This window comes from Lampetra planeri, chromosome 47, assembly GCF_965212315.1.
Source record: "Lampetra planeri chromosome 47, kcLamPlan1.2.h2, whole genome shotgun sequence".
Classification (NCBI taxonomy): Eukaryota; Metazoa; Chordata; class Hyperoartia; order Petromyzontiformes; family Petromyzontidae; genus Lampetra; species Lampetra planeri.
The window spans coordinates 5,285,906-5,305,218 of NC_136153.1; the positions used below are offsets into that span (position 1 = coordinate 5,285,906).

At 48.5% G+C, this 19,313-nt stretch overlaps 1 protein-coding gene across 7 annotated transcripts in view; it reads left to right on the forward strand.

The window, feature by feature from the left end:
* Positions 1-939: 939 nt before the first annotated feature.
* LOC144733531 (dystrophin-like) overlaps positions 940-19,313 on the forward strand; it is a 393,684-nt gene continuing 375,310 nt past the window's right edge. For 5 of the 7 annotated variants that reach the window (XM_078615482.1, XM_078615479.1, XM_078615483.1 and 2 more), the window contains exons 1-3: positions 944-1,111; positions 4,647-4,856; positions 8,275-8,613. In XM_078615482.1, the coding sequence (XP_078471608.1) occupies positions 8,538-8,613 (76 nt within the window). In that variant the 5' untranslated portion in view covers positions 944-1,111; positions 4,647-4,856; positions 8,275-8,537. Of the gene's footprint in view, positions 1,112-4,646; positions 4,857-8,274; positions 8,614-19,313 lie in introns of all 7 variants that reach the window. The other 2 variants (XM_078615485.1, XM_078615480.1) reach the window with 2 other exon arrangements.

Sequence of the window (19,313 nt, forward strand, 5' to 3'; positions counted from 1 at the left end):
CAGACAGACTGAGTGACGGGACGAGCTGCCTCTTGTCGATGAGCCCATCGCTTGACTCCCACAATTTTAGAAGGGTGAGCATTTCGGCAATTCCTCCCCCAGCAACCGACCAGGATGCCACAAAGCTAATAGCACGTAGCAAAGTTCAACACATTCGTCAATAACACCGTGCGTGGCCTTAACATGCATCTTTTTGATTCTTATTGATCGAGGAGCCTTCTTCTTTTTGTCTTCGGTCAATGCATTGGGTTTTTTTCTTTTTTATCGTGAGATTGTTTTGGCCAATTAATGTTGAGCGTGTATTGCGCAAGCGGGAAGAAACCGGAGCACCCGGGAGAAAAAAAAAACCCCCACGCGCGAAAAAAGGAGGCAACACACAACCCCCGTGCCGATGGAAACAGATGGCGATTAGTCCACTCGCTGCGCTGCCCTCTTCTGGCGAGCCAGGGTATGGCACCACCTGGACGCTCACGGAGAGAAATAAAAAGTTTCACATCATCTTGAATGTGATCCACCAACCTCTCGCTGCTGCGTCCACAGTGCCAGACTAAAGTTCACGCATAGCAGACACTACATACGTAAATATGCGACGTTTCGGACAATTACCCTTATTGATAGCACATGCAGGGCTACATCCGGAGGTGTATAGGCTTTCTCCGCAATGTGCTGAATAGGAGGAAGCGCACGGGCGGACACCGATATTGTGTATGCATAATTGATTCGCACACTCAAGCCCAATATGCAGCCACTTGAGGGAGGGAGTGTTGTGCGTGCTCTCTGGAAAATCCGGTTGTACCGATGCATACACACACACGGAGAGAGACGTGCATTCACACACAAGACAACGACACACATCCCCCTCCCCCCGTATAGCCTGCACGAACTTTGGGGGCAAGTGCTGTTCGCGAACAACTATAAAGGCACGTCACGGCTCCGCGCGTGTCGAGTCGCTCGTTCTCTCGCCGTTCTCACACTCGACCTCCCACCATCCCCCCCCGTGTCTCATCTGCCATTCACCGGACCCGCCTTTGAGACAACCATCGCTGCGGGCTGATCGAGAACATGCAAATGAAGCAGCTTGCTTAAATATTGAGGACCTTTTTTGTCCACGGTAAGTAGTAGGGGCGCGCGTGCGTGTGTGTTCTGTGTGTGTGTATGTGTGTAAACGGGCGCGGCATGGGCTAGAGATGAGAGGGAGTGATGTGGTACAGAAGGATGTGGAGCTGAGTGGACTTGCCGATGACTGGTACCAGCGGTGTCAAGATCGGCCTCTGTGGAGGAGGCTCGTGAAGGACGCTACTGGGCAGTTGGAGGCAGTCGCCCTCCAACAACAACGGAGGGCGGAGGAGCGCGTTGAGAAATGTGACGTCACATCAAAATGCGCAACTTTAAATAAACATAGAATTGTTATAACAACACTCCACCATCATAGTGCAGCGCCACATTAAATACGCACTACAATGACAATAGTTTAAAGCGATTTGAAGCATGTTTTATTTTCAAAATCGTAATATGTTGTTTGTTGGGGGGGGGGGGGGCAGAGCTTTGTGACGCCGTGTGATGAGGGGGGGGGGGGTCAAAATTCGTCCAAAACTGCGTGACGTCATTTATGGACGGCCCCTTTGGTGTTCATATGGCGCGGTAGTGTAGTATTTGGTGAGGCGCACTGCGCTGCGAACCCGGGGAGACCCAAGTTCGCGTCCCGCTCGGGAGCAATAACAGTGGGCCCTCCCGCGTAGGTCGACTCGGCCTAAAATGAGTGCAGCGCCTGGTGCGGTGCGTAATGCGTCGGAAGTTTGTTTTGGTGTTGCGGGTGCCGATAACAGCTCGGGTCAACGTCAACGGGCATCGTAAACCGGAGGCGTTGACCATCACGGGCCCGGTCCGTTCGACTCGAGGGATTATTTTCACGCGATACGAACTAATGTCCAATAAGTCGACGTTTCGGGCATGGCCCTTCGTAGCACAGAGAGAGGCAAGAGAGATGTAGTGGATGCTGATAGTTGGAGACTGCATTTGTTTACGCCATGGGGCCTGATGAGAAATACATTAAAACACATTTTCTGACGACAAGTTTTTTTCAACTGGCATCAACAATTACAGAGTAATAACTGTTGAGTAACAAAGCCTTGAAGAAAATGCTACAATTTTGCTGGCGCATTTCACTGTGGGAAGATTTAGTCATCTGGGCATACTCCACTTGGCAAGGGCCATTTCTTGAAACGTCACCTGTTCTATATATACACTGCATATATTGTTATTTTAAGGCCACTTATTGACGAATTAGTTGAGTGTTGTTTTTTTATATTGCTTGTGCTTGTGCACCACTTCCCACGTCGGCAAAGAATGTATTTTATATTCCTATTAACCTGTTCGTAGGATTACAGGGAGTATAGGGTACAATAGTACATCATTAGATTATGTATATTGAACTTCTTTTGCACCGTACGTAGCCAACCGCGCCAATCGGAGGTGCGGGGGAAGGACAACAGACTAAACAGAAAAATCGGTTCTAAAGAAATTCGTTTGTCAATCTCGATTTAAAAGTGCGTAGATGCAGTGGCTTCCTAATATCGGAAGAAAGAGCGTTCCAGACGGCCGCAGATGTATGCACCTGAAAGGGCGCGATGCGGCCATCGTCTTCATTCGATGGTTTATGCTCCTTGAGATCCGTCAGATACCGTGATTTAATTGTAACACCGGCGTGTCTCGTACTCTAGTGGTAGTGCCTTACGCCGATAATCACGACCGCACTTCCAAACCGGCCAGCTCTTGACGGCGTTCCTGAAAGTGTGGCGTGAACAAGCGAAAAAAAACGAAGCGCTGCGTCATGATACAGACGAGAAGGAACGCGCTGCGTAACGGTGCGAACGAGAAGGAACGTGCTGCGTAATCGTACGGACGAGAAAGAAACGTGCTGCGTAACGGTACGAACGAGAAGGAACGTGCGGGGGAGCAACAGAGATTTGCCCACCGCCCGAGATGCGAGGGATCACAAAGCGCTCGATTGTAGCGAGCGGGCGTGCTCGCCCAGCGCTGCGTCGCGCTATAAATAGTGGGTGTAGCGCCGTGTCACGTTTCAACGGGAGAAGAGACATCGGGGAGGTGGTGGTGGGGGGGTAAGGGATGAAGCGTAGGTGGGCGACTGTCACGTGAAGAATGTTGTGGGTGTTGGGACTGCCGAGTGCGTTCGCAGAATTGGGTGCGTGCGTGTGTTTTGGAGGGGAGCGCGGTAGCTGTTGGCGCTACGCTGCGCTACGAACCCGGCCACCCGAGTTCGATTCCCGCTCACGGCCACTATTATCTGAACCGGTCCCGGGTCTCCCCTAGGTAGACTCGGCCTCGTATGAGTACCTAGAGCGGTGTGTTAACATCGCCACTGGGGAGACAAAGGCGGTCTGTCGTGGTGCTGGTCACCCAGCCCCTTCGTGTGCCGTTCCGGCTTTCGTAGGCGCTACTCGCTAAGGGCACTTGCCCCTACAGTCTGTTAAGGTCATCGGTGGCGCATTGATTAGCGCACTCGGCTACGAATTCGACGTTGGTCAACGTCGGCGACGAGCAATATCGGAACTTGTCCTGGGACTCGCCCCCACCCCCCCCAATCACCACCACTCCTGGCCGATTCAGCCCGAAATGTTCGAGTACTCGGTGGAGCGGTGTGTAAACATCGGCATGCGCGTGTTGGTGGTTGGGTTTGTAGCAGCAGCAGTGTTACTGCGCTGGGGAGCGAGCGGTAACATGATGAGGTGCGCGTCTGTGCGCGCCCGTTGAATGGTGGTAGCTTTGGCGTGCGCCTGTGGCGCGTGCGTGGGCAGCAACTGCATGAGAGTGCGTTGGAGGGTGGGTGGTGGGGGGCAGCACGAGAGGAGTGTGGGTGGTGGGGGCAGCACTAGGGGAGATGGTGGGTGGTGGGGGCAGCACTTGGTGAGTGTGGGTGGTGGGGGGGCAGCACTAGAGGGTGGTGGGGGCAGCACTGGGCGAGTGTGTGGGTGGTGGGGGCAGCACTAGCGGAGAGTGTGGGTGGTGAGGGCAGCACTAGGTGTGTGGGTGGTGGGGGGCAGCACGAGGGGAGTGTGGGTGGTGGGGGGGGCAGCACTAGAGGGTGGTGGGGGGCAGCACTGGGCGAGTGTGTGGGTGGTGGTGGCAGCACTAGCGGAGAGTGTGGGTGCTGGGGGCAGCACGAGGAAAGGGTGGGTGGTCGGGAGCAGCAGGAAGAGATAGGGTGAGTGGTGGGGGGCAGCACTAGGGGCGAGTGTGTGGGTGGTGGGGGCAGCACTAGCGGGGAGTGTGGGTGGTGGGGGGCAGCACTAGAGGGTGGTGGGGGCAGCACTAGCGGGGAGTGTGTGTGGTGGGGGCAGCACTAGGCGAGTGTGTGGTTGGTGGGGGGCAGCACTGGGCGAGGGTGGATGGTGGTGGGGGCAGCACTAGGCGAGTGTGTGTGTGGAAGAGGTTGGTGGGAGTGAGAGGGAGGGGGGGAGGTTCTGCGAGCTGCTGAGTGAACGCGGGGCGACTCGCGCGCGAGTGCTGCTGCTCGAGTCAGCTCGCGGTGCGTGCTGCGTGATGTGATGCGTGGTGATGTGTGCGTGTGATGTGCGTGATGATGATGATGATGCTGATGATATCACGTGCATCGCTTGTACACGAAGCGACGAGAAGCTCCCAGCCAGAGTCGAGGTTCCGCACAGGACGAGGCGACCGTGGCGCTGCGAATTGAACGTCATTTCTAGTCGGCATCAACAGGCGAGCAAATCGACCTAAGAACGCAAGACCGCAATTAGCGACGGCGGTGGGCACGGATCCGCTTACTCGCTCTGCCCGGTTGCCACTCACCCCGTGGACCCGCCCGCACGATCTGCGTGAGTACCGACCCCAAAGCAATCTCCGCACCCAACATACAATCTACTCGCACTGGGAGGAGCGGTGGCATAACGGTTAGCGCACTGCCCTCCACCCGGCTACCTTGGAAGCCGCCAAGTTGGCTTCCCGCCCACGGCTACCATAAGTAGGCGAGCGATGTCAGAACTTGTGCTCGAACCTCTTCCTTCCCCCCACCCCCCACCCCTAGGTCCACTCGGCCTGAAATGGCGTGAATACCCAGCAATTGCGTTATTTCTCACGCGCGTGCCTGGTAACGCTGTTGTCCTGCGTACGCTGCGGAGTTGTTGGTCTGAGCTACAGACCAGTGACCTCCCCCTGCCCCCCCCCGAGTTCGATTCCCAGCCACGGCTGACATCTGTGATGTGAGCTGGTGCAGCAGGGGAACCCCCTAACCCTGACGTCCGCCACCTGTTGTGGTCCAGTAAGCGGTCGGCACTGGGGAGACAAAGGCGGCCATGCACCACAACGCTCGTGCGCCGTTCCAGGTCATTTAATAGATGATCGCTAATAGCACTTGCCCCCCCAACTGTTCTCTGTAGGCTACACGGGTGGAGCGCTCTATTCATGCATGCGGGTTTTATGGGATACAATTAAAGCGGTTCGATTCTACGTTCGGGGAAGTGTGTGAAGCTGTAATCGCGGTCAAGTGTTGACTCGGCTGTGAGTGTATCTCGTTAGCAGATCGCAGATAAAATGCGAAGCGCTTTGCGGGAACAAAACGGTGTCAGTTTGTTGATACAGAGACCGGGCCCTCGTCCTGGTAATGTGGAATTTTCAACACTGGCTGAGGTTCACCCCACCACTGGCTGAGGGTTATAGCCCATAAATGACATCACGCACCTGTGGGGGGGGGGGGGGGCAGACATTTGTGACGATGTGTGACAAGGGAGGCGGGGTGTTTGAGAAATGTGACGTCACATCAAAATGCGCAACTTTAAATAAATATAGACAACACGTTCTACTTAATTAAATCGACTTTTTAATAAATGTGTTATCCTACAACATCAGGGTGCAGCGCCACATAAATTACGCACTAAAATGACAATAGTTTAAAGCGATTTGAAGCATGTGTTTTTTTTTGGGGGGGGGGGCAGAGCTTTGTGACATCATATTTGAGGGGGGTCTGACTTTTTTGTGACGAAGGGGGGGGGGGGTAAAAAAATCGTCAAATCGCGTGACGTCATTTATGGACGGCCCCAAACCAAGAAACTGCATGTGTCCCTCAACCCCCCAGGGGGTATATGCCTACCGTGGATATTGGACGATTTTTGACCCCCCCCCCCCTCTCGTCACACGGCGTCACAAAAAGTCAAACCCCCCCCCTCAAATATGACGTTACAAAGCTCTGCCCCCACCCCCCCAAAACCATATTTCCATTTTGAAAATAAAACATGCTTCAAATCGCTTTCAACTATTGTCATTGTAGTGCGTATTTAATGTGGCGCTGCACTCTGATGTTGTAGGAGAAAACATTTATTTAAAAGTCTATTTAATTAAGTAGAACGTGATTTAAAAATTTCGTGCTGTGGATTCCACACCTGATGATGATTGTTTGCGTTGCAGTCGAAACGTCGTGAGAATTTGTATTGTTTTATATTAACATTATTTTATTATTTCCCTTCTACGTGACTTTATCGAAAGAACCAAGAATATAAGTAGAACATGTTTGTCTATTTATTTAAAGTTGCGCATTTTTGTGACGTCACATTTCTCAAACCCCCGTCATACATCGCCACAAATGTCTGACATCCCCCCCCCCCCAGGTGCGTGACGTCATTTATGGACGGCCCCTAATCCGTCTACCAACTAAGACTCTGGAATAGTTTTCAGAAGTGTTGCTGCATTTGCTTCGTTTGAATTTCATTCGTGTGTGGGAGGGAACCAGCAGTTCGCAGATAAAATCCCACCACGCATACGAAGATATAATACCTAAAGCTCCGCACGGATAGATTCAACAATCCATTTCTTTATCGCCACCTACTGGCTTTCACCTGAGCCGAAGCCGACACAACACTGTATCCTCATGTAAGTAATAGCCAGGCTTCCTAAATCTGGCGGGTGAGTATTTGGGCACGATCGTGGCGATTAAGTAACGGCGTCCTAAATAAATGTTGCTATATGCGGGCGAAGTAACACCTGGTGGGCAATGTGATAATGTCCCGTGCACTGTGTTCATCGCCATCACGCTGTAATAATTAGTCCATTGGTGGGGGGGGGGCGAAGACGCATTCGTGTCTACCTAGAAAAGCCTCGCTGATGAATCTCGCGGTGACTCTTTCTGGAGAGTCCGGTCCAGTTCAGTGCCGTTCTTGCAGACGGGTCAGCTGCGGTAACCGGCTCCTGCTCATTAGAGGGTTACGCAGGGTTGGACGTGAGGAAGGTCATCGCATCACAAGGAGGGAGAGGGACATTGCTAGACCCCCCCCTGGAGCATTGCGCGCTCGCTGACCCCGGGGACTGCGTTAACCTGGAAATAATGCATCGCAGGAGTCAGGGGGGGATAATTTGTATCATTTTTGCGCCCTGCTGGTGTATTATTAGAGCCGGTGGAAAGCTGAGATACCCTTTTTTTTAAGGAGTATTAATTGGGTGGGGGGGGGGGCCTTAACGAAACCCTACAGAGGCTCTCTTTCTATATCTCTCTCCGTTTCTGCTGTGGAGCGCAAGAGACGCGGAGTGTGTGTGGTCCCAGCCGTAACCCATGGCCCCGATATGGGCAGTGGTGTTTGTAAATAAAACATCATCATTAGCCGCTCGCAGTATCATCCGGGCGGGATGTTTCCGGTAATTACATTGGGGGGTTACGGCGTTATCGCCGGACTTATTAGTGCCCGATAAGCATCTTTTATTTTTTATTTTAAATAACCATGCGATGTAATGACTGCCGTGGTTTGTTTTAACGGGGCCGTCTCGCACGTAATTGCCAAACGGGTTTGTTTACAAGAGTTCGTAAATTGGACCCATGATCTGTCCGGGATACGTTCACCCGACCTTTTGGAGGATAGCGTGTTTTTGTTTTTACAAAGTGGAAGACCTCCGTATAGCCTACACGGCTTATTGGGGCAAGTGCTCTGAGCGCGCATGAGAGAAAGTCAGCAACACTGTGCACGGGTGGAAGGTTTTGGCCGCCAGCGCCTCTCCACCCTTGGCTGCGTTTGTCCCCTCACTCCTAATGTTGTTTCCACCTTGGAGCCCGGCACTGGCTCAGGTAATCACCACCTGATGTTAACAGTAGCCCCGGGAATTGAACTTGGGGCTGTTGAGTTTTGTAGCGCAGTGAGCGAACCGCATTGCTACCCCCCCACACACACCCCCCCCCCCCCCCACTATTTTTAAACGCGTGCGCGCACACACACACGCGCGCTCAAACATAAATCTTTGCCGCTTGTGTTTCAGGAAACCAAAGGAATGCTGACACAAGATTGAAAGATGGGACTTCAGCCTGTTTATGTGCTCCTTATCGGCAGATTTTTGTTGTTGTAAATACACATCGTATAAACTACATAACCTTTTAAATTTTTTTCTGGGGAAACATTTCACTCGGCTAGACCGCTCCACGCGCAAAAGCGCTTCTGACGGCGGTGAGGGGGGGAAAGGAGATCCTTGCTCCGAGGCTATATGTTTCATCTTGGGTCTTGCTGCTGCTGCTGCGAGCTGTGATGGATCCACCTGCTTCGGAAGCTCCTTCGACGGGGGAAGATGACGAGTTTGCGGAAAAAATCAAGACCAAGTGCGGTAAGGGGGGGGGGGGGGCAAATGCACGGCTCGCTTAATAAATACACACGGCTCTCGCTCACCAACCACATGCCACGGTTAAATATGGTAACATCGATTTGCAGCATCATCGCATCGATCATCAAGTGTTTATAGAATTGTTTCGTGGCGTGTAGTGAAAGTAATTGGAGGGGGGGGGGGAACGGTGGTGTTTTCTTCTGAATGTGCCATTTGAAACTCCTGTAATAATAAACAGGAAATGGGTAGTCTTTTAAATTTGTACTTGCTATATTTGTAATATAATAGCCCGGTCCCGCTTAATGGCATTCTAATGACGAATTTATTGTACTCTACTGCTGATTATATGCCTAATTACTAGCAGGACATTTTCCACCAATTTAGGTTTTAAACGTTTTGTCTCCTGTTGGGTGGTGGGGGTGGTGACTCGGTGGTTCGTGCACTGTACTATGCACCTGATGGACACGAGTTCGACTCCCAACCACAGATAACATGACCAGCGTGATGAAGTGTGGTCAAACGACCCGCATGGCCCACTTGATGTCGGGCGGATGCCTTGGTGTAGTGGTTAGCACACCATGCTTTAAATCCGAGTTAGATTCCTGCTCATGACCAATAACAATGGTGAAATATTTGAACCAGTGGTGTAAGCACACCCCACCGGCTCTGCGTGCCGTGCTGGCCATCGTAGTTGCTCGCTAACAGCAACTTGTGCCAACCGTTTCTAAAAGGCTCTATGGGGGATCTTTGTGTTTTGGGCAATTGCGGCCCCATAAGTTGTGGGCCACGAGAGAGTGTCTGCAGGCAGCCAATTATCGAGTCGGTAAGTTTGTGTTTTTTTCATGTTCCCGATGCACGCTGGCTGTGATGGCGAGGTTGTGTGGGAGGGAAAAAAAATCTCTCCGTGCACATCTTTATTCCTGGTGATGCTGAACAAATGGCAAATGAATGGCTTGGCCAAACCTGAATCGCTCGTGTGATTTTTTTTTATTATCGTGCCGTGTTACCAACGTCGCATATCGAACTCGCCGGAGACTGGGGGTATTGACGACTATGTAAAGAAAAAAAGTCAGACGAGTGAGAACGTCTGTAGGACATCTGTAATAAAACGCACAAATAGGTTGTTGGTTAAAAATAAATCGCAAGGGGGTCGATGCTGTGCTTTTGAAGGGAGGTGAATTTCATGGGCGAGATTAAGAATGCTTTTATTTACACGTGAAAATGTCAACTTTTGTCAACATCTGTAGAAAAATTACCGTTGCGCCCTGAACAATTTCTGCACTAGATCCACACGGGGCGGTTAATTGATCAGGATCGATACGTGAAGGTCGAACATGTCACGTGTAATAATACCGTGTAACAGTGGTTCCCATCGCCTGTCGCAAGGCCCTGATGTTGTTTTATTGTACACGTGGAGGGGAGGGGGGGTAAAGAGAACGGGGAGCCATAAATAACACGGAAGTGCGAATGTTTAAACTGCATCCACAGCGTGTGAGCCTTTCGGTGTGGCGCACGGAGTTATTCAGCTCGCCATAATACTCCAGTGTCCCCCCTCCCGCATGTAACCCAGATTACAGGGGATGTGGTGACAAGTTGAGAAAGCATCCGCGGTGATTATTTAAATTGTAGCCCATCAACGAAGGCCTGTCTGTACAAATCGGTGGTTCGTGATTTTTATTTTTTTTCCCCCTTTCAGCCGCTCGCGAAGGTTCTGGTTGATTTTCGATGTTCACGTGGCTTTTGAGACGGTGTTCACCACAAAACCGGTGGCTCGGACACTGTGACCGTGTTCGAACCACCGTGTCGCATACGCCATTCAAAACCCCACTCGGTCATCTCCTTCAAACACCAAAGACAAAGATTCCCCGTATAGCCTGCAACAAGCTATTGGGGCAAGTGCTATTAGCGAGCACCTATGTTGGCCGACACGGCACACGAGGGGGGGGGGGGTGGTGGCCAGTACCACGCCCGGCCGCCTTTGTCTTCCCCAGTGCCGATGTTTTACACACCACACCAGGTACTCATTTGAGGCTGAGTCGACTGAGGGGATGCCCGGGACCGGTTCAGATAATCGCCACCCGGGTGTTGGCCGTCAGCGAGAATCGAACCCGGGTCGCCAGGTTCGTAGCGCAGCGCGCTAACCGCTACACTACCACTCCCCACACAGTGACACACAGTGACACACACATACAACAACAACCGCAATTCGCCACTAAGTGGCGGTGACATCACCATGGCGCTTGTGCCAGGCTATGTGCACTTTGAGGCCACGTGAAGTGTTGAAGGCTCGCTGATGCGAGGTCACGGGACAGACCCAGGTGCCACATGGGTCGACTGGCTGAGATGTCTTGCAATAGGCACACGTGATGCAACATCTGTTCGTCATTACATGCAATTGCTTGCCATCTTACGGCCCGATATATATTGTCGTTACGTAAACATTAAGTGGCTCAGATCATAGTGCTGCTGAACTGCCACCACTGAGATTTTGAGTTTGAATCATGGATGTCACCTGTGGTTAATAATGAAAGGTTCTCAAATAACTGTGAGCTTGTTGTGGGTCTAGCTATCAACAACTGCACACCAAAAAAAAATAAAAAAATGTGGTATTACACTTAATTTGTCGATATTTTAGCTTTAAGAAATTTTGCGTTTTTTAAGTTTGACTGCCTGGTACGGTAATGTGGTAAAATGTACTCTAGGTGACGGTGAGTGGGGGGGGGAAAAGTACTGCCCCATAATTGTGTGGACCAAGAGGGCTTGAAGGCAACCTCACGCGCAGCTCCTGAGATGTCCACTTCGTGGGCAGTTATTTATTTGACGAAGGATTGCACTGCTCCCAGATCCAAAAATGGATATGGCATCTCACGATGTGACACCGATAGCACAAGCGGGATCAGATTTTTAAAACATAAACACGTTGCTAAGCGAGGGGGTCTTACGGTTATGACTCTAGGTTGGGAGCAGGGTTAGGACGCCACTAAAACCCAAGCAGTTTTGTCTTGAGGTTGCGTGCGCAATGCTGCTGGGGATGATCGTTCTTAGCCACGGCGGCAGTTGAAGCGGTCGCAAAGACGCAGCATCGTGTGCGAGAGCTACCTTGGAAGGATGGCATTGGGCGGGGGGGGGTATGGTCTCGAGACGGAAATTTGTGCAAAATCTGAGGTGGTTGTTGCTGTTGTAGCAAATATTGATGTTTTTTCGTGTTGTGGTGATGCACCATGGAGCTTGCCTTTTTTTTAAATACACAGACAGCTGTATAAACGGGGGTCATCTGTATAACATGTTAAATAAACTTAATTGTAGGTGGCATGTCCCACCCTAGGCGCGTGACAGCGTTGGATCAACAGCCATACGATTTTGGAATCGACCAATTTCCCTAATGGCTTTTGCTGGAACTCACTTCCTGGGGTTTTTTTCCCCCGTCAGAACCAAAATCCCCCTTGCAAAGGAGGTACATTTATTCTATTCCATTGGCTTTTTGTCTGGTTATAAAAAACAACACGTTCAAACGACTAAAATTGAAACGTAAACAAAGCTTGCACATAAAACAACTAACAATGTGTAGATTTGAAGTTTTCGTGACTGCAAGGGTCCATACTCCTTGTTTTTTTCGGTAAGGTCACGTAGGTAAAAAAAAATCACGACGTTTCGCAGGCAACGCAAGCTCCCGTCTTTAGGTGGAACCGTTACTGTATCACGTGATACAGTAATTTTGCTGTGACGGTTCCAACTGAAGACGGAAGCTTGTGTTGCCTCCGAAACGTCGTGATTTAATGTATTTAATTTATTTTTTTCCTACGTCACTTTACCGAAAAAACCAAAAAGTATAACAATGTGCACTTTGTTTTGGGAAAGTTTTTAAACTGGTTCTTTTTTTCAGCGTTTTGTTTCGATATCGCTTGTTAACGATACCCGAGGTAAGTGGTGGAATAGTGACGTGCATCGGTTAGACTTTTGTGCTACGGGACCTACAAAATCCTGCGTGCTGATTCTCAGCTGTGGCTGACATCAATTTCAAGTGACGTCTTCAATCGGCACTGACGACCGGCATGGTGAAGTGCGCAGAGCCGTGTTGGAAGACCTTTAATCCAGCAGTGCCAAAGAGCTGAGCGGTATTATTATTATTATTATATTCTTGGTTCTTTCGGTAAAGTCACGTAGAAGGGAAATAATATAATAATAAAAATAACAAATAATTCTTACGACGTTTCTATTGCAACACAAGCAATCCTCATCAAATTTTCTTGCTGTGGTTTTCACACGTGATGATGATTGCTTGTGTTGCAATCGAAACGTCGTGATAATTGTATTGTTTTATTTTTATTTTATTGTTTCCCTTCTACGTGACTTTACTGAAAGAACCAAGAATATGAATCACTGCAGTCACGAAAGCTTTAAATCGTTATTATTATTATCACATGAAGGACCACGATGTGAGAGTATTTGTAAATTCGATATTAAAAAAAATTTGCTTTGATCGCTTGTGAATATGAATAACGCATGCAGCGGATGGAGTCGAAGCAGTTTTAAGTTGGCCAGCTCTCCTGCTGGGTTGCCCTGAGGATGATGAACGCTGATGGAATTGGGCCGCTGACGATTGTGTGTGTGTGTGTGTGCGCGACCCTGATTACGAAGTCTGGCAACACCTGGCCACCCTCATTGGCATCAGCGCTGCAAACATTTTCATCGGCACACTTTTAATGCGCTGCAGTATTTCATTCGATCAATGAGGGGGGCATGTCGGGTTTTTTTATTGTTGAAGGGAGATGTGCTTTTTTTGCCAATAATGCCTGGTAAACTGACAGTAAATTATCCATTTTGTCCTGACTGCCGATGAGGATTGTAAAAGGTTGAAACCAGGTCGGTTATATATATATATTTTTTTGCTTTAATAAAGCCTGCCGGTTAACATAATTATAGAAAGCCAATTGGGTTGAGGTGTGTTTTTGTTCTTTGAAACGGTTGTATTTATATTACAATAGTGTATCCATGTTTATTCTGGGCAGCTATGTTTATTGCTCCATGTACGTTATATCTGTTACCATGCCCTGATAGAAATACAGTATTTCTTAATCGTCAATGAATGTTTGATTAATTTTGTTTAACCTTTCGATTGCAAAAAAGTCGTATCGCAATGGATTAATTGGCTACAATTTTCTAACGAACAAACCAGTAAACACTCGGACATTAGAAAATAATTCCAAAACACAGGCTGTCGTAAGTGTGTGTGTGTGTAAATAAAAATATTATAAAGGAAAGGTATGCTATGGCGATTGAAGCGGCAAATTGCTACCATCCCAGATGCATGTCGGCACGAAAGTGAAAATAATGAGAAAACAACACGAATATCTCATAGTCTGCATCTTCACGTTTCCATTGAACATGATGTACGTACCAGCTGCGGCGTGAACAAATTATGATAATTCCATGTAATCTTTCTCTTTTGACAAATGCTGTATGGGTGCAACCTTATATAATTATATTGACACGTTTGTGCCTTCCCGAATAATGTTTTATCCAAAATGCACTATCGCCTATTCTTAAGACGTACGGTTCAGCAACACGATCCTAGACAAAGAAAACGGATTTAATAAAACGCAACCTAAAGTGTGTGTGCGCAAAGAAGTGCATGCACACACTGTTGCATGCTGATAATCATATTTAGAGACAGAAACGCGTGGATTTTTTGGAGAATACGTTCAGAGTCCTCGTCCGAAACTGCAAAAAGTAAGTGGACTTGGGGAGGGTCACGGCGCTAGGAGACCATGAACAATGGTCGGGAATGATTATGGAGTGACCGCTAAGGAATGGAACCCGTCCGAGAGACCGTTTGTCATGTGCTAGCTGGATTGTTTTTTCGCTGAATAGCATGAGTCGGTGGCGGTTTGGAGGCCTTAATTCAGCAGTCGTTTTAACCATGGCGGCTGCTGCTGATATATATAGAGCATTTAAGGGTAGGGTGAGTTGGAGAGCATTGGTTTGCACGCCATGGTGGCGAGATGCTATCTACCTTACCTGGTATACAGGAGGTCGTGGGTTCCATCCCCGGCCCTCAAAGCTGTATATTTGGAATTTGTGTGTTCTCCCCGTGGTCGCGTGGATTTATTTTTTTCCGGGTCCTCCAGTTTTTCCTGCCACGTTTAGAAACGTGCCCTTCTATTATTTGGCTTCTATACATTCCACATGAGCCACTTTGTTGGACTATCCATTTGTGGCCAGGTCACTTCTGAAAAAGAGCTATATAGCTCGGGGGGCTTTACCTGGTATAATGAAAATAGTTTTTTTAGTATAATAGTATCCAGCAAACTGATATTTGAATCTCTGCGTACGGCCAATATCGGTCATGCACTCATGCCTCTAATGTCTGCTCTGGTCCTAGGGCTCCACATCACCAACTTGTATTGAGTGGAATGGTGAAGTATGGCCCAACAAAACCTCCATAACCAGCAAAGTGTTTGGGATGCCTTTGGTCAGTTTCAAATTGGCAGTGTTTATTTTTAATACAGGCTGTAAAATTGTGAATGTTGCATGTATTTATATTGCACGCTCATTTATACATGCATTTTAAATATAACCAATCCTATTATATTGCCGTATGTTGTATAACGACGAGGGGTTAAGTTAATCCAAAAGATAAGAGATGGAATATTTATTTACATCTCTAACCTACAACAAACCGCATGACCAAATCGCTGTGCCCAATCTCATAGGATCTCTGATGCTAAGCAGGCTTGAGCCTGGCTTTTAATTGTATGGGTGATCGCCAAGGCTTGCCACGTAGTGTCGGTGTAGAGTTGAGGGCGAGACCAAATATGTGGCGCAGTGCTAAGTGTCACCCCCTTGTGATGGGTTTCTCCAGTTTACTCCCACGTGTCCTGATGATCACCGACTGGGTCCAACATTCTAATTGCAGGGCCCTCCTGAAAGAGGGACTTTGAAGCCCGACAATGCTTTCCTTGGCAAAATAAAAAAAAACTATTGTTATATCCTTTACATTTACACTTTATGTAGATTCACGAGCTAAATTTTCAAGTTCGTTTTTGCAAAATTATATTTCCTCGGTATAATCATGTTTTATCATGGTCTTGAAGATGGAAAACATTGTAAAAAAAGGTTTGGATTGTCCTTTTCACCCGGCCTAATTGAAAAATATGATTTAAGCATATATTTATATATACGCCAATGGTAAATGGGGGTGGTAATGAATAGGGCACACAATGTGTGTTTTTCGTGACGGGATTGTGGAGAACGGTATTGCAGCGGTTAGCGCGCTGCGCTACGAACCTGGCGACCCGAGTTCTACTCCCGCTCATGGCCAACACCGGTGACTATTATCTTAACCCAATCCTGGGCCTCCCCTAGGCCGACTCTGCCTCAAATGAGTACGGTGTGTAAAAGCATCGCCACTTGGGAGACAAAGGTGTGGTATTGGCCACCCACCCCCTCGTGTTCCATCGTTGCTTGCTAACAGCGCTTGTCTCAACAGTAATCGGGTTATACAGGGGATCTTTGTGTTTTTGTCGCGACGGGATTGTGCAGCATCGTGTAATTTCCGATGGAAGGTGGCGATTGTTGATAATTAATGTGACAAAAAGTACTCGCAGCTATCGCCAATAGATAATTGCACGAGTGATGCGAAACACAACTTGATTTTTAGGTGCGTAATGTAACGGGAAGGTTTTTTTAAAATATAAAAATGTGCACAACTAAGTTTACAGGGTTAACACATTCCTGCGGAGGGAGCTGGTAGGAACGTTGGGTTGCTCGGTCAATGGCCAGGGTCAACGGCGGCGTGGTGTATTCCGCAAATATGCCCGACCTGTGAGGGCGGGCAAAAGCCGGCGTGAGTAGGTTAAACGTTGAGTTTTATAAGGGCACCACGGGGTGACCAGCCCCTCCCCACCCAGCCCCACCCCTCCCACGCCCCACCCCCCCCCATCCTCCCCTTCCCGCCCAGCCCCTCCCCACCCTCCCCACTCAGCCCCTCCCTCCCCACCCAGCCCCTCCCTGCACGACGGATAGACGGACACAATAATCCCCTGTGGGCTGGTGTAACCAGGAGGTTCCTACCAGTATAAACAAACAATTAAGAGCTCCTTCCTCTCATTTTCCTCCACGACCCCCCATCGGCCTCACAGCCTTCTGGGGATACGTCTTTTCAGCAGCGTTGGTTCCAATATAAGCAAACTCTAGACCGCTTTTGGCATTCGCGGCCTTGGTATTCGCGGTCTTATCAGCAGTCGAGATTTGATGAGCTGACCAATTTTTAAGGAAAGGCGCCTTTCTGTAATAAATGAGTCCTAATTTGACACCGAGCATGATCATGCAGGACTAAATCCATAATACAGGTTTTTTTTGGGGGGGGTAGATCGCGTAAATATATGACGGGTGGTGGCAGGTTAAACCTGCCACCACCCGACACGGCTAATCAGTAATGTTTGTCACGTAAACGGAACGTGTAAATTCGTGCAGCACACCGGTGTGCTGTTGTTGGAGAGCAAAGCCACAATTATTTACAATGCGGGTACAACGTTTCGCCAGTAATTACAACTAGCTTCATCAGGTGACTGCCACATCTGTTGTGGCTTTGTTCTCCAGCAACGCACCGGTTAGTGCTGTACGTATTGGCACGTTCTGTTGACGTGACGAACCTTAACTGGCTGTGTCGGGTGGTGGTGGGGTTAACGACACACATTTGTGCGATCTAACCTAAAAAAAACCTGTGTTTTATGGATGATATTGGTCGCGAAAGCCTACGTGTTTTTAAACAAGACTAATCGCCCAGCTTCCTTGTGCAGAATGTTAATAACACGGTAAATAATGCCTCTCAATATTTTTCTCACAATTTTTTTTTAACTTTTTGTGCACAACCCCTTGGCTGCATAGTCTTCTAATGTGGTCTTCCAAAGATGATTTCTAACACTGCGGCCTCATTTTAATGAGGACCGGTTTGGGAAGTATAATTTTAGACTGATTGATTATTTGTGCAAAGTTTCCGTTCTTCTCATGTGACTGTGCTCTACGGCTCTATTCGAGTGATTTGCTCGACGTATGATCCCTTGCGTTTCTCACCTGGTCAAACACACAATCAATTTGAAACTTGAGGGAAACCCTTCTCTACGGAGTTTAAACTTCTCCCCACAGCTTCCTGGACGATGCCAACTGGAAAACCAAACTGCGCATCGCGCCTGGGTTGCCACGATACGCCAGCGCGATGATAAACCGTACACTGCGAGGTCCATGATGTGTTCGTAATCGTGTTTTGCCATTGCTGCCCTCTTTACTTCCCAAGTTCCGACGAGATGTGAGCGCTTTGCGGGTGATTTTTGGTCATGGGCAGGGATTGGCAACCTGTGGCTGCATGCGGCTCTTTAAGGACTGCTTTGTGACGTCATTTATTACCCACGTGCATTGCGGCTCTTGAAATATTGCAAGTTTATTTTCTTTTTTGACCGGATTCAAACACAAAAAATTGCACTTGCTCTTTTCGTTTTCGACCCCTTAGTCATGAGCATGCACGTGTACACACACGTGCGCTGAAATCCGACTGAACACCTGCTGAAATCGGGGAGGGGGGGGGGTCTTGTTGTGGAAATGTCTTGAAGTGGCAGAATGAAAGGGCGAATTGCCCGATGATGCTGGATGCAATTACCAGCGAAACGTCGTACACAAAATTGTAAATGTTGTGGTTTCACGCTTCAACACACCGGTGGGCTAAAGCAGTGCACTATTTGTCTTTTGTCAACGTGACACTTTTTTTTTTTACTGATTGGCCGTGTCGGATGGTGGAGGGTTACGACACATTTATAAATAACGCAATCTAAACCTTAAAACGTTGATTATGGGCCCTACTACGTATGCATGCGATGGTTCTTGGTGTGCATGCTCGTCTGGCGAGGGTGCCGCGTAATTCTCTGCGTGGAGCAGTCGAAGAGTTGACACTTTCCACCGCATGCGGGGAGAGCCTTGTTAATGGTGTCCTTTGATGTATATTTCATCGCCCGTGTTACACGCGGGAAGACGGTGCCACACGGGAACACGCGGCGTGATGGTGAAAAGTTACGTTTCCACATTTAAGTTTGTTTTAGTTTTTTTTGGTGGTGTCATCGTATTTTATAACGAGCAAAGGTTATTATCTGGCGCTTCATCTGGGCATTGCATTATTTGTGCATTTTAACGAATATAAAAACACGTGACCCTAATTTTTTAATAATCCAAGAGGTGGCTTGCTGGCTCGGAGGTCCGAGCAGGGAAAGTTGGCTCTGCTGAGATCCTGGGTTTGAATTAGCGGCAGCTGCCTGTGATTTTTATTTTAATTTTTTTCCCAGAATCTCAAGTGCATTGAATTTTTTATCTCGGCTTGGTCGCAAACAACGACTGCACGAACGGAAAAAAAACCAATCGCATTAAATTTGGTTCTACCCTTAATTTGGCTTAATTCCATCTCCCTGAGGATTACAAATATCGCTCGCTGCCCTGTGCCAAACGTTGCTGTCAATGTGATCTGCCGATAATGTGGTCACTTGAAATAATCTCCAGAGGTAGGTCTGTGATATCCGCTTCCGACGCGCATGAATTGTTTGTTCACGATGATGTGACGCCAATAGTATGAGGGGAAATAGAATTGGAGGGGAAATATATATTTCTTACACAAATATTGACACATTTTTAAAAGATATCGCTGTATAAGCAAGTTGCAG